Source organism: Aythya fuligula, chromosome 11 (genome assembly GCF_009819795.1).
Source record: "Aythya fuligula isolate bAytFul2 chromosome 11, bAytFul2.pri, whole genome shotgun sequence".
Taxonomy (NCBI): domain Eukaryota; kingdom Metazoa; phylum Chordata; class Aves; order Anseriformes; family Anatidae; genus Aythya; species Aythya fuligula.
In genome coordinates, this window is record NC_045569.1 from 1,620,234 (window position 1) to 1,648,163 (window position 27,930).

The window sequence follows — 27,930 nt, forward strand, 5'->3', positions numbered from 1 at the left end:
TGTCACACATTTATGTATAGTACTTTTCAGTAGCATAATGTGTCCTTGCACGTTTGTAACAATTGAGCATAAAGACTTACACTTGAACCTTTTCTCACAGATCTTTTACTTTCAGTGCAAGCAGCAAATTCAAGTAGTACAGAAGGTCACAACAACAAAGGTTTTTATAACTTGTGTCTTTAAAGGATATTCTGACTGAAGAGATTTTTAAGAAGCTCTTCTATTTCGCCATTAACTATTAAGGAATAAACGATCAGAATTCTAGAAGAGGGAACTATCTCGTTTAAATGAATCTGTAACTCGTAAAGACAGAAGGCAGGTCGGTGACCTAACAGCAACAGTCTACTTGAGATTTAATTTTCATTATGTTGTTCATGAACACCCAGAACACTGCACTATAATGCACAAATGGATACTGACATGGATCCTGCCAATTTTGCTCTACAGATCATACTTTTACATTATCTTTCTAATGGGCACTATATCTTTAGCTTGCAATGACATGACTCCAGAGCAAATGGCTACAAATGTGAACTGTTCCAGCCCTGAGCGACATACCAGAAGCTATGATTATATGGAAGGGGGGGATGTAAGAGTAAGAAGACTTTTCTGTCGAACTCAGTGGTATATGAGGATTGATAAGCGAGGCAAAGTAAAAGGGACAAGAGAAGCAAACAACAACTACAGTAAGTAATATCTTTGCTTTTCCTATTTGACTTCTAAGTTTTTAGGCACCATTGTTTCCCCATTCCTTGATTTACAGTAATTTCAAAAGAATTTTGTATAATGTACTGACCATTGTATAAGACAAGTTTTCCAATTAATCCTACAGCAGGACATTTGTTATTGATTTTGAGATGCGTCATTTTAAACACTACATTGTAGATCTGCTAATGTATTAGTTACAGCTGGTAACTATTAGCAAACAGAGCCTATTTTAACAAGTGAATTAGGTTGTAAGAATTAAAATGTATAACCACAAACTCTGCTCATAAAATACTTACGAAACATTAAGCCACGCTTATATAGTCCACAAACTACCTAAAAGTTCTGTATATTTGAGTTCACAATTAAAATATATGCAATACTAGAAAGTTCAATGGAAAGAATTATGTAAACTGTCTTGCAAAATCTTTTAGATAGCTTGCCAAGCCAGGAACAAAATCTATTATAGTTTCTGCAGTTCATTATTACAATGATCATGATGATGAAAAAATATTCTCTCCTCTTTCTTCCAAAAAGATGACTCATCTACAGAGAATGGACATATAATATTTTGCAAAGCTGTACCAAATACAACTTTTGAACTGGCAAAAGAATTGTTGTACTAATCTGTGTTTTTCACACATACACTATATAACTTCAATTTACAACTACTTGAAGGCATCAGTTTTACAATCACTATTCCTGACACTTTGGCTTTCATGTTATTACACATATACTGCATATTTAGAGAAATATGACAAACTTTAAAAGATTATATATATATATATATTTTTTTTAAATATAACAAAAATACTTAAGATTATATTGCATGTTTCAAAACAAAATTAGAAGGAAAAAGTGCCAGAGACTTGCTGGTCTAGTGTTTATAGTCATCTGAAAGATCAAACCTTTTCCAAAGATGCTATTAAATACAGTTTTAATATAGGTTGCATGTCATTGTATTTTTTTAATAACAGCAGCGAAATATAAATAAAAAGTAAACTTCAAGAACTGTTCTTAGTGTGATTCAGCTTTCAGCTGAAGTTGACTGCATATTTTCTGTAAAAATAGCACTCCTCCATGTTAAGCACCTAGATAGTGAGCTTCAAAGTTTATTTCTTTACTTCATGATTACATTAAGTATTTGACAACTTATGTGGCTAAAACTTCATTGATTAATGTTACCATTTCTTTTGAAATTTGTTTCCATATGTCTCCTTTCTTTCTACTCTATTACGTAGTGCAAACCCTATTGCTCATTCATATGGCCAGCAGCCAAATGAATTATTTGGTCCATATTCAAGAAGACTCCCATTGAGTTTCAGGAAAACATTGTTACAATAGAGATCCATAGGGGTAGTTTGGAAGTGAATGTTGCTCCCACAAAAATAACTGGAAAAAACTATTGAAGTAATTTCTTCTGAGTTTTCGCATATAAGTGAATATCCTCTGTGCCCATTTTTTTTTCCTGTTATTATTTACAAACAAATACTTTGAAAAGATTGTGGCAGTATATAGAGCTGAACAATTTCATACATTTGCTCTTTTGCGGTTCCATGCTACTAAACTAAGAACTTGGTTAGTAATTTAGCATTATTTCAAATTCAAGTTTCTCAATTCTCTGCAGGATTCCATGTTGCTGAAGCACACTAATGATACCCTGAAATGTTCTGTAGTAAAACCACTAGAGAATATCAGATCATCTTGTACTAAAGGCAAACCGTTTTCTTGTAGAGTTTTCTGAGCACTTTATTAAAATTTACTGATTTTTTTTTTTGAACACTTTCTGGTAAATGTAAAGCAAATCAGGAGAAAAATAACAATCAATACTCGAAGGGTTTATCTGGTAACTGAGACACACTACAATGAAATGTCTCCATTAAATTTAACTAAAGTATATGGGAAAACTCCCACCATCTTAAACTTAGGTCTCTTGCTTGAATTTAGCAATTCTACATTAGGAAATAATGCTTTTGTTGGATAAGCAGAATAGGGAAATATAAGCAAAAGAAACTTGAAAAATGAGAACACATTCTCAGAGAAACTCAAAACTATCATAAAAAAACACAACATTTTTTGTCATATCCTCTAATCAACAAAATATGTAAAAGGCCTTTTTGAAGATGTGTTTATGGTTCTATACTAAAATACACTTAACAAAAGTGGTATGAGGGGGGAAAAAAAGACACTAACCTGCTTTCCCTATTTTTTTTTTTTTTTTTTTTAAACATTAGAAGACTAAACTGGATATTTTTATCCAGGGCTTCTGAAAATCAACATTTAAAAATTATATCCATTACTAAGATGGATCAATTTGTGTGTTCAAGCATTCTTGTTCTGTGAACTTCAGTTCTGGAAGTTTTACATTAGTAAAATGTAAATTAAACCTGTTTCACAGGATTGAATCCCAGAACAGTTGCAGCAAAATTGATCAACACAGTATGAAAAACACTGCTCTTATTAGGAGTATCTTCATATTTTATCCTAGTTTTCCACTAATAAGTTCCATTTTGTATCGTTTACATGTGTTACTAAAATAAAAACATGAAAAAAATCACATTTTTAACCATAACGACTTCATAAAAGAAGCTGCACTGACAGTCTTGCAGACAGAGTACATTACTTGTTTTCAGCCCATGAATTGTGAAACAATTTTCACAATTAGAAATGTCTGTAAAATGATAGACTCATCATTCTACATCATAATCTTGGCAAGTGCCAAAAATTTGCAGAGTTTGTCTCATCAGTCAGAACCACGAATATAAGAATGCAAAGATAGTGAGAAATTAAAGTCTTTGTGTTCTAAACTTCTCTATTAAGTTACGGAATAAATATATACATATTTTATAGATATCTTATAAAGGTAACACCTGAAAAAAAATCTTAAGATGCTAATTTAAGAGCCACTGTATTAAATGTATATGGACTGAAATTCTCAAACTTAATACTGGAAGAAATCTTTACTGATTGTAATTAACCTGTATTCATCATACACTTGTTTAAAAATACAATAGAAGTTAACTGTTTTGCCCAAAAAAAGTGTGTACTGTGTCAATAAAAGCAAATTGATGAGTCCTGTTTACAACAGTGATGACCTCATTAGTTACCCAAAGAAAATTATTCTGTGCACATTTCAAAAAGCAGTAGAGCCTTCTGGTGAACACAAAACTGATATAATACAATAGTAAAATAAACAAATAACTCAAGAGTAAACAAAGCAAATTTCCAATAAGCAGAGGAAATCTCCTTGCACCTGATAGAAACAGCTCTGCTTTCAGTCTGAAAACTAAAATGTAGAGTGAGAATTGCCACACACTGAAAAACTAAAACAAGAAGCCAAGCAGCCAAGATACAAGGCCATCCAGAAAAATCTGTCATTACTCATAACACCTTTTTTCTTTGACAATCACTTCTTATACCTTGTCCACACATAAACTATTGGCTTTTTATTCAAAAGTAAATTTTGTATCTTGTTCACATAACATAATCTAAGTTAGCACACAAAATAGACTTCCAAAATTCATGATTGTAAGAAGAGTGCCTGAGCAGATCATGAAGATACTATGGCATTTTGTTAATTCTCTGTCTCTGACAAAAAATAAATCTCTCCATATTGCTGCTTAGCTTTTAATTCCATTTTGCATGTGAACAGAATTTCACATGAATTATTTGGTTTTGTTCCGGAAAAAGGAAAGCAAAAATCAGAGTTTATTTTGCTTCTATCTGAGAGGATTTAAAACTACAACTGGATGATGCATTTAGGACTTTCCATGCTCTGTTGCCTTTGGAATCTCATTTTAAAGACTTCAAAGGGCCTCTTAGTTACAAGAAAAGCCTTCCTGGAACCTGAATCCTAACATGTCTGATCCTATCATATTCCATGTGTGCTCTAAACCCAGAAAGTGCCTATTTCTTCCTCTTCTCAGTGGAGACAGCCAACCAAAAATATAAGAAAATAAAAGATAGCCTAGTGACATCTTGGCACAAAATGGGCTGAAATCTTGGAATAAAGTTCTTTTGAAAACTACTTCTCTTTTGATCAAAATCCAACAAATAAGTGTTCAGCATCATTAAATGAACTCTAATTCAGTTTTGTTCAAACAAACCGTAAACTGCTAACAAAATGCAGTTTATATGCATCTTAGTGGTTAAATATTCAAACCTTCTTAGAAATCAAAAGTACTTCCAATAGCATTTTATATATACTTCTTAGGGAAAAACAGATGTCAGGCTACGTATGCTATGCTGTTGCACCAAATTTTATTTCTGTTGTTTATATGCACCAAATTTTATTTCTGTTGTTTATATACACATTAAATAAAGGAGCAAGAAGATAAAATATTTGAAAATTAGGTAACTCAAGGCAGGTATTGATGCACTAGATTCAATTAAGTGTTAGCAAGCTCCAGCTGTAAAGCCTGACTCTGCAGCTGCATTCTTGATTTTTCAAGAGTTTGTTGGTTCAGCCAATGAATTGGCCTAAGTAGAAGACAAACCCACACTAAAGTGAAAGTGCTTTTGCTTCACTGCTAATCTTTTCAATCATTAGAATAGAAAGAGATTTTGTTCAAATGACAACATATACATAGCTTCCAATAACAGCCAACATGGCCAATGATGACATTCTCTCATACAGGGGATTAATTAGATCTAAATATAACAGATTTCCCTACTCTTTCCCTATCTCTAGTTCTTTGTCTAGCACTGGTGGTAATTACTAGCCCCTCAAGTTTGAACCTGCAGAAGAGACACTGTCTATTCCTTGCCCATATCTTACCACAAATCCCAGCTTTTCACTATCAATTGCTGCTGAAGATGGTTAAGTTTAAGCAAAGATATTTACTGAAGCAGCTGGGGCATGGCTGTCTTCCTGCTTTTACTGACTTGTTTGATAACAGTAGCCTCTGGGGGAAGTGAGGAGAAGAAAGGAGGGAATTAAGTCGAACTACCGCAGCAAGATTCTTGAGAGCTCACTTATCAATGCCCAGACCAGAGTTCAACTGACATTGTGCCATGAAACACACTAAAAAGTGTTAATTACTTCTGAATTTACCTCCTGAATCTCCATCACCTTGTCTTTGGTGTGGTATTTACCAGAGGAAAAATAGATGTGAAATCAGAACAGTAGCAGTTCATACTCAACATTCTTCTCACTCTGAACAGGAGGTGATTGCATAAGCTTTGTGAGGGGAGAATCAAGCCTCTGGGCTCGGGCACAGTCAGCAGCTTCAGAAGCTAGAATATACTGACAGGGCCATGTCTGTTTGTGCTTCAAAAGGATGAGCTGAGAGATGTGATTAGCAGAAAAAAAATAGGTTGAGTTTACATACATTGTGCTTAAAATGATTCATGTGTCTTTGATACACCTTTATAATTCAGACGTGTATTGAGTTTTTCTGAATCTCTCAATATTGAGATTTATCAGAAGTGAGAAATGTTACATTTTTATGGAACCATCAATTAAGTCTAGCAGCTGGCTGCATAAGGTGGTAATGAATATATTTTAAAAGATAAAAATGCAGGTTTTCACCCCCACATTTTCCTCCACTATTTAAAATTTATCAATGAAAAAACAAACAAACAAACAAAAACAAAACACACACACACAAACAAACAGTATTGTATCACTAAGCATGTTATTGCTCCATCCTGAAGAAAATTTGCTGAAGTAGCCCTGACCTGAGACTCAAGAGACTTGAGGCTAATCCAAGTTTTTAAGCAACTTGCTTACAGACTCTGGGAAAATTCTTCAACCTCTCTGGGTCTCTACAAAAGACAAATTACACACCCCTATGTTAAGAGCTTCAAAAATGATTAGTGAAAAAAATTCCAAGCCTACAAAAGAATTGTGTGCTAATGTTCTAGACATTAAATACTTTTATTATAGAATATTGACTAATAGAATATTAATTAACTAAAATAAACAAAGGCAACAGCTAGACAGAAAAACACAGAACTCAAATCTTAATGAAGCAATTTTCCATGTAGATAAAAAGATTTTGGTAGACAATTCCTTATACAGCCTTTCTTACAACACAAAACCAAACTCCAGACACATCCCTTCATAGCTTCTAGCTTTCTGTATTGTTTGAGTATCTGAAAGCGAATTTTTTTTTTTTATTATTTTTTTTTACATTTCTAGGATTCTGGAGTACTATGCAAAGCTGATTTATCCCCCTACATCTTTCTTAAAGCTCAGGAAGATCAAGACATCCTAAATCATGTAATTATACCATTCCACACTGCAAGATATACCAGCTAGCAGTATATTTTGGAATGTTTTCTTCATTAAAACAGAAGAAGTTTAGGCAAATGAAGGCTGTTACTCTCCTTGGGTGGCACACTGCTTTCATTACATAATTGGCTGTCTATGATTATATTTGGCAACTGTATTTCAATTGTCTTTTTTGACCTTTGACTTTATTTTTACTTCTGGATATGAGCTGATGGAAAGGTCAAGTTAGCCTCCTGGTGTATGTAATTTAGAAACAGTACTAAGGAAAAGTTAACAGTGAAGATTCCTATGACAATAACAGAGGCTAACAATCATAGCACTGAATTGTCACACTTTAAAGCTTTCATAACACATGACATCATTTATACAAATGGAAAAAATTCTTTGTAACAATTGGTGTTGAAAAGTTGGAAATGGATATTCACAGATGTGGCCCACAACTTCGTGAAAACACACACAAAAAAGTAATAAAAATACCAATGCAATCAATACATTCTCTTGACTGTTATTTAGCTTTGGAAACAAATAACAAGATGAGGATTAAATCATAGTGGGATTTGTTTACAGTATACACACACTGTTTATGACCTGAACATTTTATCAACAGAACACTGAAATGTTCTAAAACAGGCTGAATCAGACAAAGAGACGAGTAAATCCAAGTTAGCATCAGAAGAACTATTTCAATTAATTCCAAGTGAATACTTGCTCTTATGAAGTTATAGCAGGAATCTGACAATTCAAACTAAAAACAACAGGCTGAAATGATAAAAGAATACAGATATTCAATTAAAAACACTGACAGCTTCCTACAAGATGTCATCTTTCAAATTTAACCACAGTCAGAACATGGACAGATCAATGAAAAACCATAAATGAAAACACAGATAACATGTCCATTTCATAGCACCAAAATAACTTCTAAAACAGGGGGAGCAACAAATATCACTCAAGTCCACCACTACAACCAAAATATCTTGTGAATACCTCTATTACTTGTAGTTTTTTTTCCGAGTCTTGCGGCATTAGTACTTCAACCTTTAATAGCACATATGCCACGCCTAACTTCTATTTTTGGTAAGCTGCTTTGCTTTTTTTTAATGTATTAATAAACACCAGGAGGTGCTATAGACTAAAAAGATGATGATCAGACTTGTCCTTGGTCATTTTGACAAACAGGAATTTGTCTAACTAGAAAGCCACATCTTCAAAATAAAAGAAAGCCCATGCTAATATTTTCATTGATCATGTGTGCTAATTTTATAAGCTTTTATTATGACCTTTAAATGTCAAGTGTGATTTAATACTTCAATCAGAAGGGACTGTTTACAGTAAATACATGTAAATTGAGAAATTTTGACTCTTACAGACATAGATTATTATATGAACATACAGCTGAAGATACTAGTCAGAAAACTCACAGTCAACATCAGATCTTGAAAAGGTCGGATATGGATCTGGTCTGGGTCAAAGTCCCAGAGCTGCTCAGGTGTCATAGTTCTATGGGCTGTTTGCATGCACAGCTGTAAGCAATACAGTGGCAAATGTAAAGTATCAAGTGCTTGTCAGGTGTGTGGAAGTGCCCACTACAGAAGCTTTCTGACCCTTTTGAATAACAGGTACACACCGTTGTATGATGATGGTAGGTTTGAACTTGAGTGGCTTACATGAACTCTGAGAGGGACAATGGTCAGGCTTTCTAGCTAGCCATTGAGCCAATGGATTTGGTAGAAAATTGGGGTGTTCGCCAACTCAAGAGAAGGCAGCACAGAGCAGATTCCATTCACTCCCCCTGTAGCTTCTGCAGCAAGGGCTTTGTGAAAACAAGAGTTGTACTCCCTGACAGACACTCAGAAGGAAAATGGTAAAGATAACTGAATCCTAGGGAGTGCAGACAGTACTAATACAATTGGAGAGTACACCTTTCACCAGCAAAAGCAACTTCAGTTCCACCCTCCTAATTTATTTCCACCGGAACAGCTTAGGGGCTGCATGATGAAACAGAAATCCAAGCAACTGAGTCCTCATTGGTGAGATTTTACAGGGATTTAGGAAACAGCTATGTGAATCTAGTAATGAGATTCAAACAATGAGATTTGCTTGCTACGGCTGCCTTACAAGCAAGTACAAAATCTTCCTCATCAACAGTCCGTCATGTTTGCTCATGGGGGGAAACTGCACCTGAGAAGCCTTCAACTCATCACAACCATATCACTTAGTATATTATCACAACCCCACATAAGGACAGTGAAAGATGTTGGTCCACAGTGAGATTCACTGTACACTACCCAGCACTATTGCTTGTATTAGTTTAGCACAACTTACCAATATAATTCCATAGAAGTACAAAAAGAAAATCTCTACCACATAATAAACACCTGACATATGAGCTACAAGCATGACAAATAAACAATATTTGGGGACAGGGAATTGGTATTCAGCAAAAGAGGCTACGTGCAAATTAGCAGGTGACAAAAGTGATTATCCCATTTCAAGCAAGCTCCATTCTTCTAAATGAACCTTCTATTTCTTTAACTAAGCATGGAGATCCTGGCCAATATTTCCAACACAGATTTATAACCAAAACTGAAGAGAAGGTACATGAGACCCAGGGCAAGTGAGTATTTCTTTAGAAGACTCTAAGATACTGTACAAGTCATAAAAAAAAAAAAAAAAAAAAAAAAAAAAAGATTTTTTTTTTCATAATTATGATTCCAAAAAAAGTATTCATCCACTCAAGAAACAAATACTACCCCCTACCTCATCAGATAAGAAATGTAGAGAAAGCCATAAAGAGATCCGATGCGGGAGCCTTTTCCCTGTAACAAACCCCCCTTGCTCACTGTTAGCCTCTCCTTCCTTCCACTTACTCATGTAATCATGTTCAAAACACCTGTGTTTTGCTCTCTTTCACATCCTGCCACCCCTACAGTAGCGGTACTCTGTTTTAGAGTGCTCCTATTCAGTCTAAGCAGTCTCAGCAGTCAAGAGACAAGTTTTCTTACTGAGGTTCTACAGTAAAAGTGGTCTGGCATATTCCTCTACCTTACCGCCAATGTAACAGCCATACATTGGGTGAACTGGTGTTGGAGTTTGTAGTTAATATTCATTAGCTCAAAGGAAAACAAGTGTTACAAGAATTTTGAGTGTAAGCTAAGGAGAGCCTACATAAATTATAAACAGCAAGAATTCCAGGCTGCTTTCACACGTCCCTTTAAATGCATTTAATCTTGAGCAGCAAAAACAATACACCGTTAGTACAACTATTCTTCTAAATTATTGTACACCCATTTCAGTCAGAATGTTCAAATGAGCAAAATGGTGCTCAGGCTACTTGAATGTAAACATCAAATTAAAATTACTTAGTATGCCTTCTATTCTGTCTGCTTCTCTGTGTGGCTTGAGAAATTCAGTCTATAATACTGCAAATAACTGTCATGCAACAAAATTAAAGAAAAAAAAAAAAGATTGCCACATTTTTCTAGGAAACTATTACCACATCTTTCAAGGAAATCATGCTCTGCTAATTTTCTTAACTAAGTAATCCAGAGTTTTGAATTTGAATACATCTATTTTAATCATATTGTTTTAGGGCATGTTCTGAATGATTTAATTATGATTTCTAAAATGGCACTTTCATCCAAAAGGGACACTGGAAGCAAAACCGGTCTATACTAAGATGGTAAAACTAGCATCATTTAGACAAAACGCATGTGATTTTTCATATGACTCATAAAACAGCAGGCATAAAAATCCTAATTTAGTAAGGTGGTGAACAGCCTAGCTCTGATCCAACCAGACTATTTAAGAGGATGTGATGAGTTCCAGTGCCTATATCATTTAAGCACAAAATGATCTAGTGATAATGATGTATTTATGACAATTATTGTGGAGAAATTATTCAAAATTGTTTTAACATTTGGAATGTTATACATACCTATCTTGGGCAAGAGCAAAGTGAAAATTAATCCAATTTTTTCTTCTTATATAGCAAAATATTTTATAAATATGAGCAGGTATTATATACATACTTTCTCCTTTTCAGACAAGATCTGTAGACATCTCAAAGACAATTTTCTAGAAGTGATGACAAGCACTTGAGTGATATTTCAAGTTACATTTCCAAAAGGAATACTTAAGCCTAAACCTCACAGCATATATATATGGTACTTACATTTCTAAATTACTTCAGGTGATATTTTCAAAAGAGTGAAAGTAGACATTGTTATCCACTGAGACAAAATAAGTAATAAAACCTGCATTTCCTGGCCTCCTAATCACTTGCAAGTGACAATCTTGTATCCATAAGATATACTTATTATTATTTTTTTTTTAACCTGCTGGGGCTAAATTAAAATGCATGACTATCATTAAACAAACAAACCTCTTTCCTTCCCTTTCCACCTCTTCACATTAGCTGTTCACTATTTGTTTGTATCTGTGATGCCTTTTTGTTTGTGGTATATGAGAAAATATAACAAACTTCAGTTTTGTACATGGTACACAAGAAGGTAATTATGCTTGTTTCCTCAAAGAAAATTATGTGAATTCCAAAACTAGAATGTGTTCTCATCCCACTGTAGGCAAGGCAGGAAAATGCACAGTATTTCTGCCTGTATATAGCACTGTAAATAATGATGACCTTTGCTCACAACTTAGTATACTGTCTTATTCACACTTCAACAGTGCAGGTATGGATACTTTCAGATGACTTCAACTTAAGTGTAATTACTAGTTAAAGCTCCTGTTCCTAGGAGTTAGTTACAACTCCTAGAAAAAATTTACTTTATTCCAGCTCTAGACCCATCAGAGGGGGATGCTTCTTTTTTTGTTCTCCTCTTAGTCTCTGTTAGTTACCCCTGGCAAATTATGTATATGTCATCTATGGTGTGCTGCAGTTTATCTCATAGGTGGTATTGTACAAATAAAATAAAGTAAATAAAAAATACTGATTTAGTTTCTGTTGAGCTGTGCCATGTTTATTTCATTAACATAGGTTTCTGCCTAAAAAAAATATTCCTTTCTTAGTGTTTATGATATTTGATTGAAACATTCTCAACAATGCAGAGATGTAATCAACATGAGAAAGTAATTGTAGAGAAGTACAGCATTAACTCTCTTTTCAACATATAGTCAAGATATGGGTGTTCTACTCTTGCAGACATAATGATCAACTATAAAGAACTATCAATAACAGTCTAAATAGTTGCTTTTGAAAGTAGGAAAAAAAATTGCACAGCTGTGGAGGAGTTAAGTTACTCACTAGTGGAAAAGCTATCTATCCCTGTGATTCATCAGGAAAAGTTTGCTCAGGAGTTGAAAGACCCATATTAAGAAAGAGAAAAATACAGTCAGTTTGTAAAAGCCTGGCTCTATTGAAATCAGCAAGAGTTTTGATACTGATGCCTTCTAATGGACTGAGGAGTCAATCTGAAGGATGCCAAATAATAACTATTGCTTTTGCAAATCCACGTGCTTTTACTTTAAAATGGAGTTTCATAAAATTGGCAATACAGACTAGGCATAAAGAAAAATGAAATTCTTCTTCCACCATTAATACCATTAATCTCTTCTTGACTTTCAAGTCAGAATTACTTATCTAGCTTACCAACAGCTATCTCTATTATTCTACTGAAGGTACACGCTTAAGGGCACAGTACATCATAATACACCCAACTGATGATATTCAATTTGAAAAATATCTGGATATAACTCCTCAAATATATGTTGAAAAGTATATTTCTGCATAGAAGATACAAATGGAAGTTTATACTAAGTTTTTGGACCTATATTAAAACCACAGGTCCACATATCTATACCAAGTAGAAACTGATTGGATTATTTACACTGAATAAATTTAACAGTAGAAATAATATAATCTATTTTTGTACACATCTTTTACAGTGTAACATTTGCATTCAGATATGAGTCATGTATACACTTATAGTCACGCAGGTGGCACAAAAGGAGCAAGTTAAGAACAGCAGTAGTACTTTGTTTCATTCTGTATGGTAAAAACAGACCTTCCTGGTCAATTTTGATACTATTTCTCCTGCTTCTTGTTGCAATACAGCTGAAGTCACAAATATTTTTAAAAAGAAAAGGTTTATTCACTACATTAAGTGCTTGGAATAGACATAATTGTTTCAGTCACAGCAAATAGCATAACAAATTCTTTACCAAGAACAAGAATTTATATATAATTTTAGAACGTATTAGTATGGTTACAGCCAAGCTCCGTGCTGGCATAATTTCATGGTCTTCAACTCAGTTCTAAAATTTCCTGTAGAGTTTAATATTACACAGTAACTTTTTCTTTTATGTTACAATCACTAGTAAGAGAAGAAATAATCTCCTTACTTCATAAGGAGAAGAAACAATCATAAATACAATGCAGAAACAAAAAAAAAAAAAAGACCTGTAAACCGAATTTCATAAACACAAATTTATAAAATCTTAATGCAAATCATCCACTAAAGAAAAATTAAACTGAGGCAAACCCTTTATTTGTATGTATAGCTTCAGCTTCCCAGTTCACATCCTAATATTAAAAACCCACCAAGATTCATCTGAGTCCTCTTGCTCTATGAACCTATAGTAGAAATCTCTGCCATGTTACTCTGCTTCCTTACAGAGAACATTTTACTTTCCTTGCTTGAACAAGGTTCTTGTTTAAACCTATTAGCTGAAATGCATTTTCAAATATCTACATATTATAGGCCAGCTTCTTTCCAGATTTTAAAGTGGTCCATGTATTCTGGTACAGATTGCTTATGTATTACTTCTGTGGAGCTCACTAAACTTCAAGACATCAATACATATAAAAGCAAAATAAGAATTATGTAAATTGTCACAAAGAAATTAAAAAGTGAGGCATTCCCAAAGGCTGTTGTCTAAAGCTGTTATCAAATGCTTGAGTGGCATGAAATCTTCCATTTGTCTTAAGATCAAGAGAAAAGTATGTCTTAATGCTTATGCCAGTGACTGCACTGTAGTTTATCAAATTGGCTGTTTGATATTGTCACAGATGGAAATTTGGAATTCTACCAATATAATAATATGGCTGCCAGCATGAATCTGAATTTAAGATATTAAACATTTTAACAGACTGGTCATAGACAACTTTATTATCAGCAGTCACAAAATAGCGATATAGTATCCGTGTGCTGAGAGCCAAGAAAACTACTGCAGGCAAAGAAAAACTCACATCTTTCCTTCTGCAGTTCAGGGCCACAGAACATATTCCTTAGTTGGTAAAGAAATTGAAGTAGTTTCTATCCCATTTTAAATAGTTTTATGTAGTTTATTGAGAGACCACTGTTATGGCATAACAATTTTACTAATGTTTTAAAATTGAAGTTTTAGTTTAATTTCTGTCAAAGTGATTAAAGAATTTTTTTAAAGGACTTGATCACTAAGAGCTAGGTTTTTAAGGATGTTTCAGTAACAAAGGTGGAGTTTGGCAGTAGTACATTCATGAAAATCCTCCTTTTAAACAAGCCTGTAGGTGGGGCTATCTGAGGTAATGCAAAGGACGGCTGATAATGACACAAGGCAGCTTTCTAGCTTCATGGTTTCCATTTAATATATCCTTAACTGATCTAAACAATCATAATGTAATTGAAATAAAGGTAACTGCACTTGGCATATAACAATTAGAACAAAAGCAAGGGAAACTGTTTATATGTGTATATATATATATACTAACAAATAATGCATAATAAAAATGTGTTGTGCTTTAAAGATTTTTTTTTTTTTCATATAATTTGGCTAAACCTATGCTCTGTTAACTGTTTAGTCTGCTAACTTTATTCCATTACATTTTACATTTTAGCTATGACCAATAAATTCTCTTCAGAAGATACTACTGTCACAACACCCTGGAATGTGTGCAGCCCTTAGTTCTTTCTTTCTACTTTTAAGGGTACAAGTAATTTCAACTAAAATTCTAGGACATTATTTACATGCAACACTTGAGAAGACCAAAGCACAGAAAGGCTGTGGACCTGTGACAGATGATGCTTATTACCTTCTATACTGTAATGAGCAATCCCAGTTGCTACTGGAATCAGGTTTCATGGCCACCACAAGTACTGTTATGACACAATTGTTCTGGAAAATAAGATCTGTCAGCATATTCTACTAAAATAAAAACAATTAGTTATATACCCAAAGTATCTGTATACAAACCAAGCCCATATCAGAATCTGACACAAACAGTATTCACCATAGAAAATATTTACATGACACTAGCTGCATTTGTCTTCACACTTGCTTCATGATAATATGCACGTGAGCAAAACTTGGTAGATAATGCATAAGCATTTCTATCACCAAACTCAAAATGGTTACCACCTCATTTCCCTCTACATCCTAACATTTGAAGTCAAAGCTGAAAAGAAAAAAAGAAAAAAGATGGGTTTTGATGTGGCATCATAAAGCTAGAAGAGAACTAAAGATTAACGAGGAAAGTAAAACATTTATAAACATTTTATCGTGTAAATAAAAACAGAGGTTTAAAAAATCTGCCTGTGTGTAAATCAATGGCAAATATCCTACTGATTTTCTTAGAGTCAGTTTTACATCTTACACAAAATTTTTGGACTGTTAAAATGGTGTGTAAATAGAAGTAAATTAATGATATCAGATTAAATAAAGACAAGGAGTTATTAAGCTATTTAGGAAAAAAAAAAAAAGGATTATTGGATAATTGATGTACATTTTGATCAATATACTAAGACAGGAAAATATCAGGTAAAAAAGCTATGAAAAAAAAAGATTTATTTATTGGAATTAGATTAGATGATCTGGATTAGATGAGATTAGATTAGATGGATTAAATTAGATGATCTGGTTGATCTGTATTTTGAGTTGTTTTTATTTATGTTTTTTCATTTTCTCTTTCTGCTTGCTTAGTGTTCAGTGTTTGGTCTAATATTCCTTTTAAACATTCAACTAAAATCTAAACTATTTGTCAGCAGCAAGCCAGAACGATTTGAGGGGCTATATCATATATTTATATGTCCAACAATGTTTTGAAGGCAGAAAGAATGAGCCAGATGGTTTTTATCACTTCCCACTCTGTGGTGCAGCAAGGGGTTAGGATGGTTTTCTTATCAGATTCTTACATTTTGTACCTTGAAAGGAATTATTTACTGCCTACTTGTGTTCTTGTAGACACTGTAATTGATGTATTTAGATGTCTGTTGTCAGCTATTCCTGCCCCAGGTAGCAAATCTGATTTAGAAATCTAACTAAAATGTATTCAATTGGGTAGTGCTTGCCCTACATTTTATAAAAGTACTTAGAGGAGGAAAAGATGTATCTATTCCAATAGGGATTGCAGTGTTTATGAATTAAATGCTCTCCTAACTGCATGAAACAAAATCTTACAGTTCGAACTTTAAAATCATCTAAATACATTTGCTCCTATGCCAGAGGCCCTTAAGTATAAAATTAAGCTCTGGAATACTGCAGCCAGCTTCTCTCTTGTGTGTTTACTTTCTCAATTTTATTTAAGTAATTCAGTTCCTAGCCGCATTGGGAAACATTTTCACTATTAAAAATATATTTTAGTACAGTTCTAAATAACCCTGAAAAATAGGAAGGGAGTTTTGTCATTATTTGTGTCCAGCATCTAGCTACAGCACTCATTCTCCCAAGCCCACGTCAGTGGGCCAGAAAAGCTGCCACAGGAGCAGCTAGAGAAACTACATGATGCAGAACAAAACAGCTAGACCTTGAGGGTGATGGGATACTTCATTCAGAAAAAATGAGTTCAGAGCACAGTACCATGTTATGCTATCTTTACTACTGCCTGCAACCAGTTTATACCAGTAATAAGCTGTAATATCACATAAAATGCACTTGGAATTGAATTTATTCAGAACATAGAACAGATAACATATAATTCAATTTCTTATACACACAAAAGATATCTGAATATGGACTACATTTCTTAGAAAATCAGAAAAAAAAGTCTTCCACAGAAAAGACATGACTAATTTTATGACAACTATGATGCCTAACTCTACACAGGAAAGAGGTAAGGAAATTTAATTGCCTGTGGCACAGGAATAATATTAAGACACCATCTCTTTATTAGATAAAAATACTGGATAATAACAAATATTGAAGAACAAGGTAATTTATTTGTAGCTTTACTTTACAGAAAAATTTGGAGAGACCTGTGGCTCTGGTCTTATGTGAAATTTTCCAAATTTTAGATTATTAAAATAGTTGTAGGGACTGAAACTCTAAAACTGGGAAGTTTTGTACCACTAAATGAATGTATCTCATTTTGCTGTGAAAAGGTTAATCAGCAGTTTTACATACAGTTACACTATTCTGAAGCTAGATCCAAGAAATCTGCAAAACTAAGATAGATCATTTATTCTAGCGAAATTAGCACAACAGACTTAAGTAAGAGATATCACTGATTTGAGTTCGATTTGTTGTACACATTCAGCTCTAAACTATTAAATCATTAATTTTCATAGTGGTTTGAAACAGTTTTGTTTTTGTGAACAGGCTTATCACACTTTTTTCCATTTTTAGTATCAGTAAATATTAATATTAATATCAATAAATATTAATACTTTAATAAAAGAGTGCTTTTTAAGATAGGGGATTAAGATTTGGATTTTATAGGACACTATTAATTCTAAATATATATATATATATTTTCATTGTAACCATATGTTTAGCTCCATGGCAGTTTTTATTGAAGGGAAACAGTTTCCAGCAAAAATGAGAAATGACTATGTGCTATATGAGAAGCTGATCAAGAAAATATTTTTATGAAATGCACAGCAGAGATCAGCAAAAGTGACAGGTTCTAAATAAGTTTAACAAGAAATGCACAAGTGAATGACTGACTGGGACAGCATTTTATTCAGTTGTTGATACTATATCCTACTGTTCACATGTCAGACCTTTAAACTGAAATTTCCATAGTTTCACAATCTACTTTAGAGAAAATTGTCACACCCTTTTGGTTTTGAAGATCAAATCAACAGAAATATTGGAAAGACAGTGGTCCAAAGCACTAATGTTCCAAAGTGACATTTAGAGGAGAGGAGGCAATTTAGGGTCAGAATAGCTAAGATCAATTCTTCTTATTCTGTCATTTAGGATGAAAAAGGAAGCATTTGTTTTACAATCCTATCTAACCCACCAACATGAGCAGAAAGCCAACATGAAACCAAACCCAAACAATACAGTATAACAATGGAAAACACCCTTAGAAATTCTAAGCTATTTCTCTTCAGTTCTCTATTCACCACAATATCGTTACTAAAATCCACACTACTCCACTACCGTATGTAGTGGAGGTAAGCTTTACTGAGTGTTGTAAAACAATGAACACTGCTTTACATTTATCAATCTGAACAGACATTTCAGTTCCCTACTCTATCTTCTCCCCTCTGTTCTGTTCTTATCTTACATGTTTTATGCTATCTTCATGGAATTATCAAGTCAGCAGTTTCTTTCAGATACCTTGACACAGCACAAATTCTGTAACTAACATAACTGTCAGCTGCTGAGTATCCCCAGGACAATGGCTTATTATGAAGTTGCTCTATCTAGCAATTAACTGTTTTAATCAGTTTTTAGTATTAACAGTGGAGAAATTTATGAACCGTATAATGTCAAGTAAGAAATCTTTAAAATAACCAATACATGAAAATCCAACAAAGTACAAAAATATTTCGATTAACTTCTGTTTAGCAATTAGTGCACTATTTTTATTAAGTATGTCTACTGTTCTTGTGCCCAATGAATTGCAAAACAAACAAACAAAATAATTAAACATCAGCCACTGATGCTTAACTAAACAGATGTTCTGCATGCAGGCTGTCTTATAAATAAATATTGCTTCTTGAGGATGCTTGACCTGAAAATACGTTGTATCAGGTCCTCTAGGAATACCTCTCCATTGTTGGTCATGCTTCCTCAGACAATTACAACTTTCCTGTCTGGAAATTACAAACGGGAGTGAAGCTGGAGTTTTAAGTGCTTTGGGTATTTGTCCATGGTATCCAGATGTCTGGCACCTCACTGAAGCAGTAGATTCAGCCGTTCTACTGAAAGTCCTTGACAGGACTTTCACACTTTTACAGTCCTCTTCATACCTAGAGTGCTTCAGATAGTCTATGCATGCACAGCAAATGCATGCATGGAAACAGCACACAGACTTGAAATAACAGCTTTTTAGTCTTTCATACTTTCATATTGGTCTCTGCCATAAATAGCAACATAATTTACATGTGTTTACACCATAAAGTCCATGTTCTGAGTATCATGCAGAGAAGCAGGAGCATTAGAGGGGAAAAAAAAAAAAAAAAAAAAAAAAAAAAAGTGATAATGAATGTATGGATGTATGTACCTGATAAGACATGTATGACACCTTGTTTTCTGTTACCGTAATTAATGGTATATTCAAAACATATATACAGACAGAAAACTCCTGAGTATGGAGGGACCAATCTCATCTCTGCTGTGAAAATTATTATGACATACACTTTTTACCTATTTTTTCTTACTAAGCATAAGAACATGTGTTCTATGAGGTACTGCCTCGGAAACTCTTTTACTCTCTTGTTAAGGAGAGTACAAAATACAAATGAAAATTTGACATTCTATCAATTGTAATTTAATAATGGGTGGATAGTAGAAAAAGACTTAAATATTACAGTATCTCTTAAATCAATAGCTTTGTTTGTTGTGAATTTTTTACTGTTAGATTTGAGAGGGAATGAGCACAGAAATTGCTCTACCTGAAAACAAACTTTAAAACATATGTGTTTAAAAATATTACTGGGAACTAAAATAGTAAGCACAAACTAATGCTTTGCATATACATACATACATATATTTTTTTCTTTTAAGAAATACAAGGGGATAAATATTCTTGAAACCAGTAACTTGCAAAACTACACAATGAAACTACTCATTCACTTTCAGAAAACAAATACCAGTAGACTTCTCTGGAAAAACATTTCAAATGCAATAAGCCAGCTAATGTATTTACTGTGCTCCCTCACTGAATGCACACATGCACTAATAACACCATGAAAGTTTTCCAGAATTCTCAGTGCTTGACAATCATGATCTGTACTTTCTTGCTTTAAGAGGCACAAATATTAACTTATTAAATCCCAAATCAAAAGAACAAATTGCATTAAATACCATAAAATATCATCTTGTAAGCAATGACGAGAGCATTTTTCTTGGCCTTGAATCATCTCTCTAAAGGTCACTTGAATTCATAAATATGTACTCCAAATCTAATTAGAAACACAAGTCAGACATATTTTAGAAGTTTCATTTTGTTTTGACTTATTCTCCATCCAAGTTTTTTCTACCCCCTCTTTTTGTATTTGAGATTTCACGTACTTTATCTCAAGACAATCCTGCCTAGGAAAGGGTGTTTCACAAGCACATTCTTTGCAAGTGCTTAGCTGTCAGTGCCAGCCTCCTAACCCCTAAAAATCAGCAACAGAATGTTTTTTCCACTTCACTGCACAGAGAGGCCACAAGAAATAAAGTACTGCAAATATTAAAAAAAAAAAAAAAAAAAAAAAAAAAAAAGTAGATTAAAAAATGGTATTGGTATTTTAAAGCATTTAGAATATTTTAAAAATCAGTCTTAGGTATAATATGTTAGCTGGTTCCTTAAAAGGAAATGATAATAATATATAATAATAACTAGCTTCTGGACTTTTGATTTTACTTTTCTTTTGTTAAAAATCCCCATTTCCCTTTTTTCCAGCATTTAGAAGACTACAGAAGTCTTATTAGCAGTAGGAAAAAATTAACCTCTCTCTTGTAAGAAAGAATATCACATTCATATATAATATACATGAAACATACGTACCCAACAGAACAGAAAAAAACACCCGGATGAAATTGCTGTTGGCCTTACTGAAAAATGTACTGAATGCCAAAATTTCTCTTTGTATTAATGTCTACAGAAATTCTGATACTAACAAATAGAAAAGTAGTGACCAGAAACATGAGACATCCAGAGGATATCAGCAACATATGAAACATTTAGAAACAACTCCAGCTGATGAGGGACTGAATACAGTATACTTTAAAAACTCCTCCTAAATCTTCCTGAACAATCTTATCACCCATCATACTGAGGCAGTTCCCTAGCATGTGAAAAGATATCTATCTAGCTCAGTAGTTTTGTTCTCTGTTCTTTTCCAAAGAAGCCCCAGGTGATTCAAAACAAAACTATCAAATACCACTGGCCCAGGAAAAATAAATAAATAAACAAATAAATAAAGATCTCACATGAGAATGCTCAATTTTGTATAATTGATATAGTAAAATGCCAATTTTTCCACATAAATTTCCAGCCCAAGGTACTGTCCTGTCCTCCAGGTCATAGCCATGAAGTCCGTAAGTACAAGTGTCTAAAGCACTGAGAGAAACTGTCATTCTAGACCACAATGCCAGGAAACTCACCTAATTTATTATGCAATTATTGCCAAAAAATTAAAAAAAAATAAAAATCTACCTACTAAAACTGCTGTGTCAACTTAAAGGGCTGCTTTTTGTATTTTTTTTTTTTTTTTTTTCTCTTCTTTTTCTTCCCCTAACGTGTTTTATATCAACTATCTGATACTTCATTTTCCCCAAGTGGTTAAAAGACTGTTGCCAACACCCATAATCACCTTCTTCTAAAGAGAAATTATAGTCCATCTCAGCTGAGTGTCCTTTAAGTACAGCATACAGAATTTCATCTCTGCAGGAAACTTCATTCACTTTGGGAATTTTAAGCTATACTGGATACACCGACCATACAACCATATAGAATTGTTTGGAATTTCATGCTGACTTAATAGAAATTACAGTTGTTTTCAGTTTTATATGCCCATTTTCTTTCTTTTTTTTATTTTTTTTTTCTCTTTCTGGCTTTAATTTGATTTTTTCCCAGTTATTTCGTGGTGTATTCAAGTCTTCTTTTAATCCCCTTCTAAATTTTTACATGGATCCTTTAGAAAGTAAAAACTGAAAAACATAGTTTATATTTTCATTTTTATCTGATGATATATAAGACCTCTTTGTAGTTTGGCCATGTTGACTTCTCATCAGCAGCATCTTACCAATTTAAGCATATCTTTAAATAAATTCTGAATTTATTAAAATATCAAAAGAGTACTTAAATGGAATGATTTACATATAATAATTTTCTCTTTCCTATACTAGATTGGAAGCTTTTTTCCTTTTTCATGAATAGATATTGAAAGGATGAGAAGTTCTTACTTCAAAAGGAAGCATCTAAGAATGGACTTGATAAAATATGGCAGTGAATTGTATACTATTACATTGAGGTTATCCTTACAAGGTCTTCTGACTGTGCATTTTAGTTCGTCGTCATTTCTCTGAAGAATCTGATGCTACATAAACATTTAGAAACTGACAAAGATAAATCCCACATATAAGCCAGTTTAGTATTTTTTCTTTTTGTGTGGTGTATACCCTTTAGGTGTAAAAGTGCCTACAAATGTTACACAGCATAGTAGGTTTAGTGGTTTACTTCTATTATCATTTTTCTGTGGATACAGATATTTACCTTCTTCCAGTCAACCAGCTAACTACAATTAAGCATGAAGACTTAAAGGTCAGCTACACTGTTCATAGCAGAGGAGTAATGAAAGTAATACGTTTTCATTCATGTAAATTCATGTCTTAAGGGCAGTTGAAAGTGGTGTATTAGAAAAAACACTCTTTAGCTTTGGAGAGATTTGCTTGACTCAGGTTACCATCCTTGCAAAGCTGATAAAGCTAATCTTTAGAGTATACTGCTATTTTGTTGGTAATTTTAAAACTATCAGTTACTCAGAATCAATCATCTTCCTGCATTTGTAGAAAAACAAGATTATTAGGTTACTTCCCAGTAAACTAAATGTCGTTACTGTTGAGTCCCATTAAAGACTTAATGGTACAGAATTAAAAAAAAAAAAAAAAAAAGAAAAAAAAAAAAAAAGAGAGAGAGAGAGATAAAAGGAGAGTTTAAAACAGAAGAAGAACAAAAGAAAACCTGAAAAGATCTCATAGAAAGATCTTATTCACAGACTTGGCTGAATGTAACAGTCAAAACTGTATTATGAAACGTATACACTAAGAATATAAGGATATAACCATATCAGCTCAGATCCAAATTTAATTTAGCCCCACATCCTGTTGGCAAGAATCCCCAGTAGCAGATAATACAGAACAGACAGAAGAAACAGGAAATATTGGTAGCTGACCAAACCTCTGGTTGAACAGAGTTATTACCTCTTGACACCTACTGACGTATTAGATTCCTATTTGAAAACAAACAAACAAACAAACAAACAAATCTGTCTTTTTGCTATTATGTAATTTTTCTTGTAGTAACGGAGTATCAAGAACACATACAAAATAAAGACAGACCAATGCGATTACAGTGCCATATGGTGTAGTATAATGTGATATGTTGGCTTAATACAGATTCTGAATGAAAATTAAATGAGGAAGGACAAATCAAATCACTTTATTTTAGGGATTTTATATTTTATTCTTTTGTATATTCTCTAGCAATTCCCTGCTTTAGTGACAAAATTATTAATAATATAAAAGCTCATTTTTATATTTAAATACATTATGAAATTATAATTTGAAGAGACAGTGATTTCCATTATGCACATCTCTTTAACCTCAAAGTTTGTGCTGTGTTTAAATCAAGGAGTTTAGAAGTTTCACAGTGATAGTATCTTGTAAATAAGTATTAAAGATTCCTTTAACTATTTCATCAAAGAACTTGATGCATATCAAGTGCATAACAGGTCTAGAGGAATGGCTGGTTACCTTATGGATCTAGTATGTTCAGAAGCACCATGTAAAACAGTTAAACTAGTGAAAGCTCTGTCTGTATTAAATTTAATATTACTCAAATATTCTTCCTGGTGGGAGACCTTCAATACTGGATGAGAAATTTACATATGTGATACAAGAAATGCTGATACAGATAAACTAAAAAACTTCCAGTATACGACTTCTCAACCATAGAAATCTCTATAGCTTCTGTACATAAAGGAAATAAAGGAAAGCATTTTGACTTCATTTATGTACATGATGGCACTTTGTAATTAACAGAACAAGCGAGTTCCACACAAAATACTATATACTGAAAGATCACTGATGAAATTCTCAGTTAACATCAGCTATCACAGTTATAAATAACCATAATGTCATACTTTCCCCAAAGTTTCCTAGAAATATTTCAATTTCCTATATGCTTTTATTTAAAAATATAATTTATTGTAGTAGTTCTACATTTCTGAAATGAACAGAATTACTGAGGCAGAGACTCAAGACGAAGAAAAGGGGGCTTACAATATGCTGTCTTATTGCTAACTAACTTGGGTCACATGCCTTAAAATAGAATGAGGAACTTAGTGATGATTCACTTGCAGATCAAGTAAGAAAGTGCATGTGAGATGCTGCTTGAGAGACCTAAATCACAAAAGTGCTTTGCTGAAAAGGGAAAAAATCATGGTAGTTTCTCCTTTGAGGATTGATTAAGACACAACAGAACAGAAGAGACATGATCTAGATCTGGGAACAGAAAAACGAGTACTTGCATTGCCTGTGATAGGCTAGAGCATTCTGTGAAGAGAATCACAAGTACACAAGCAATATTTCCACTGACCTCTTAATGGTCTCTTTTATTTGTCTTTAACTTTGCTAATAGTACAACGTTTTTTATGTTACATATATATTGGAGAGTTCATGTCAGAGAGAGTTTAGTTCCCTCACTAAAATTTATGGAAAGATGCACAGAGAACACCTTAGAAAAGTGGGATTAAAAGACCTAAAAACATCTTTGGATGAGAATAAAGCAGAAAAAACAAGTACCCCAAACCAAAATATAGTAATTTCTACAAGTAGTATGTCAACTTCCACTTCATTAAACAGAAAAAAAAATATCTAAAATAATATAAAAATTCTAATAATAATATTGCTTTAGGCAAAAGCTTTTGGCATTTCGTTTTTAAAAGTAGTACTATTTCTTACTTCTGTGACTTCAGGCAACAGCAGCTTACTGAAGGAAACTCAGTTCCTATTAGCATGATTTGTTTTACAAAGTTATTCTGAATCTTTCATTTTTTTAGTTCTGTATAAATAGAAAATTCAAACATAGACTTAAAAACAAACAAACAAACAAACAAAAAAAAACAAAAAACAAACAAACAAAAAAAAACAACTCCTTAAGATAATGGCCAGCACAGGCAGAAGAACAAATGGATATAAACTGTTGCTGAAAAAATGCAGATTGCAAATTACTACAGAGTCTCTAGCCATTAAAATAAATCAAACTCTGGAACAGACTTTGGCGGAAACACTGGGGCAAAGAAATAACAACTCCAATTTAGTATTGGAAAAGTTTATGAAAAGAGAATTATCTGATGCAATTCCCAGGCTAGCAGAGCACTGGACTTGATGACCCAGAGATCCCGTCCACTCTTATATTCTTTGTTTGGCTAGATGCAGATTTTCATCTGTTTTTCAGCCTCACTGTGGTTTCTCTAAAGAGAAATTTAAATGAAAGTTAATATAATTTTTGTAAGTTTCAGTTAGAAATTACCCTTTTTAAGAATTGTTGCTAGGCCTGCAGCAGAGTGGAACTTGTCAAGGAATTCTAAAAGCTTTACTTAAAGTTGGCTTAGCGTAAAGAAGTAAATGTGTTCAGAGAGATGAATGCCCAGCAGGGGACACACCAAGAGTAAGCAATAACAAGCTAGGACTGATCCATCAGTAATACCAAGGAAAAGGAAGAAGAGCAAAACGGAACAGAAGAGAAAGGAAAGGACAATAGGATATAGTAAAAAAATATAGGGAAAGAGAAATACCAGCAATATTCATGCCTTTAAAAACAAAACAAAACAAAATCAAACAAAACAAAACTAACCAAACGAAAACTAATTAATGAAAAAAAATATGATATGTCGTAGCTGTAATGAGTCAATAAAAAAGTGAAAGAGAAAGAAAGGAAATGTTTTGTTTGGAAGGAAGGTCATCTTTCAGGTGACAAACTAACACCACTCTCCTTTGCTCCCCCTTCCACACAGGTATAATTATAAACTATTGCTTAAAACAAAAAAAAATAATTATACTTAAGCTTGAAGACAACCTGGCGTTCCTTAATACCATGTACCAACTCCCTGCCTTTTCTGTCTTTTTTGTTTGTTTGTTTTTTTAACCTAAATATATTTTTATATTGCAGGTAACTTATATGTATTGTAGGAACTATAGAAAGGTGTTGCAGATATACATCATCCACGTGAAAATAAAGTAATTTATAGAAATTTGTAGAAAAACACCAAATGTCTTCTGTTTTTGAATAAATAAGTTCTTGGTGAAACTTTTAATTATTTTCAAATACAGGTAACTTTGCCATTTCTATCAGTCATAGAAGCATACAAAGGTCAAGCAAATACTTTATCTTATTTAAGTCACTATGGTCTGTTTTCTATCACTTGCAGGTTCTAAGGTTTACACTTGTTCAAGGCAGTGATACAGCTACATCAGTCTTCAAAATCAAGGCTTTACACAAATTCTATGAACCTTGATGGCTATGCTATGTATATAATTCTTTCAAATGAATCCTGAGTATAATAAATTCTAAGATACAATGGTTCTTTGAAAATGTAAATGTTGCTTGTATTAACATGGCAATTTCAGTAGACATTTAAAATTTATCATGTAATTTTTAAGTGGCCGTATGCAGATGTGGTCTCATAAAGAAGATTTAAAAAATCTAGCCCTTTCTTCACATGAATAAATACATGTTTTTTCTGTTTTCTAAGAACTACTGATGTGGATATTCAATAAGCACAGAAGTATATTCATTTAAATAAATCTTATAAATTGACTAGAGAATAAACAGACATTTTACAGTACTTACTGTGTAACTTTGCAGGTATTCTAGAAATCAGAACAGTGGCAGTTGGAATAGTGGCAATCAAAGGAGTGGAAAGTGAATACTTTCTAGCAATGAACAAGTCAGGAAGACTCTATGGAAAGGTATGGATTCTAAATTCTCTTCAGTTGTCTAACAATCATGCTGACTTTTCCAACAATGATCATGTACAATCTTTAAAGAAATGTATTTTTAGCTGTAGCACCTACAGCTTCATATGAAATAGTTTGTATAAAATACAGTTTGTATAAAATACATTTCTAACATCTTAAAATGTATCCAACACATACCTAACTTTCATGCCCACTTAAAAAATCAGGGATCAGAATTTGTATACTTTTTTAAAATGTGAAATATTAATGGGGAATGTACAAAGCTATACTATCCAATACTCAGATTTCCTAAGCCAAAGTTTACTGAAGTAAAAGTTACATTTTCTGAAGTTACTTATACTTAACTAATATTACTACTAATATTATTATTTATTTAGCTTTCTTATTCAATTAATATATGTTAATAATATTAATATGTGGATTGTATGATGCATATTCTTCTCCCATCTTCCCCAATCTAATTATTGTATGATTCTTTTTAAGAAAGACATGTACTTACTTTACTCTAAATTATTTACTCTCAACAGAAAGTATGCAATGAGGATTGCAACTTCATAGAACTAATTGAAGAAAACCATTATAATACATATGCTTCTGCAAAATGGACACACAAAGGAAAAGAGATGTTTGTTACACTAAACCACAAAGGTGTTCCTATGAAAGGTAAAAAAACAAAGAAAGAACACAGAGCATCCCACTTTCTTCCTCTGGCAATATCCTAATAAAACATGATCTATAAAGAACTAGTTCCAGCAGGAAGATTATTTTTAAAGAAGACTATTTGACAAGGTATCAAGAGAGGCTGGAATACTACTGAGAAACTGAACAAGCTGGACTTGCGCATTTATGTTTATTTTTAAGAGACTACATGGAAAAGATTTGAAAATATACACAAAACGAGATTTGTTAACTAA

The 27,930-nt window shown here is 33.1% G+C and overlaps 1 protein-coding gene across 1 annotated transcript; it reads left to right on the top strand.

The window, feature by feature from the left end:
- Positions 1-387: 387 nt before the first annotated feature.
- On the top strand, positions 388-27,930 carry FGF7 (fibroblast growth factor 7). The gene is made up of 3 exons (XM_032195210.1): positions 388-686; positions 26,904-27,007; positions 27,544-27,930. Exons 1-3 carry the CDS (start codon positions 401-403, stop codon positions 27,736-27,738), a joined length of 585 nt encoding a protein of 194 aa, XP_032051101.1. The 5' UTR covers positions 388-400; the 3' UTR covers positions 27,739-27,930.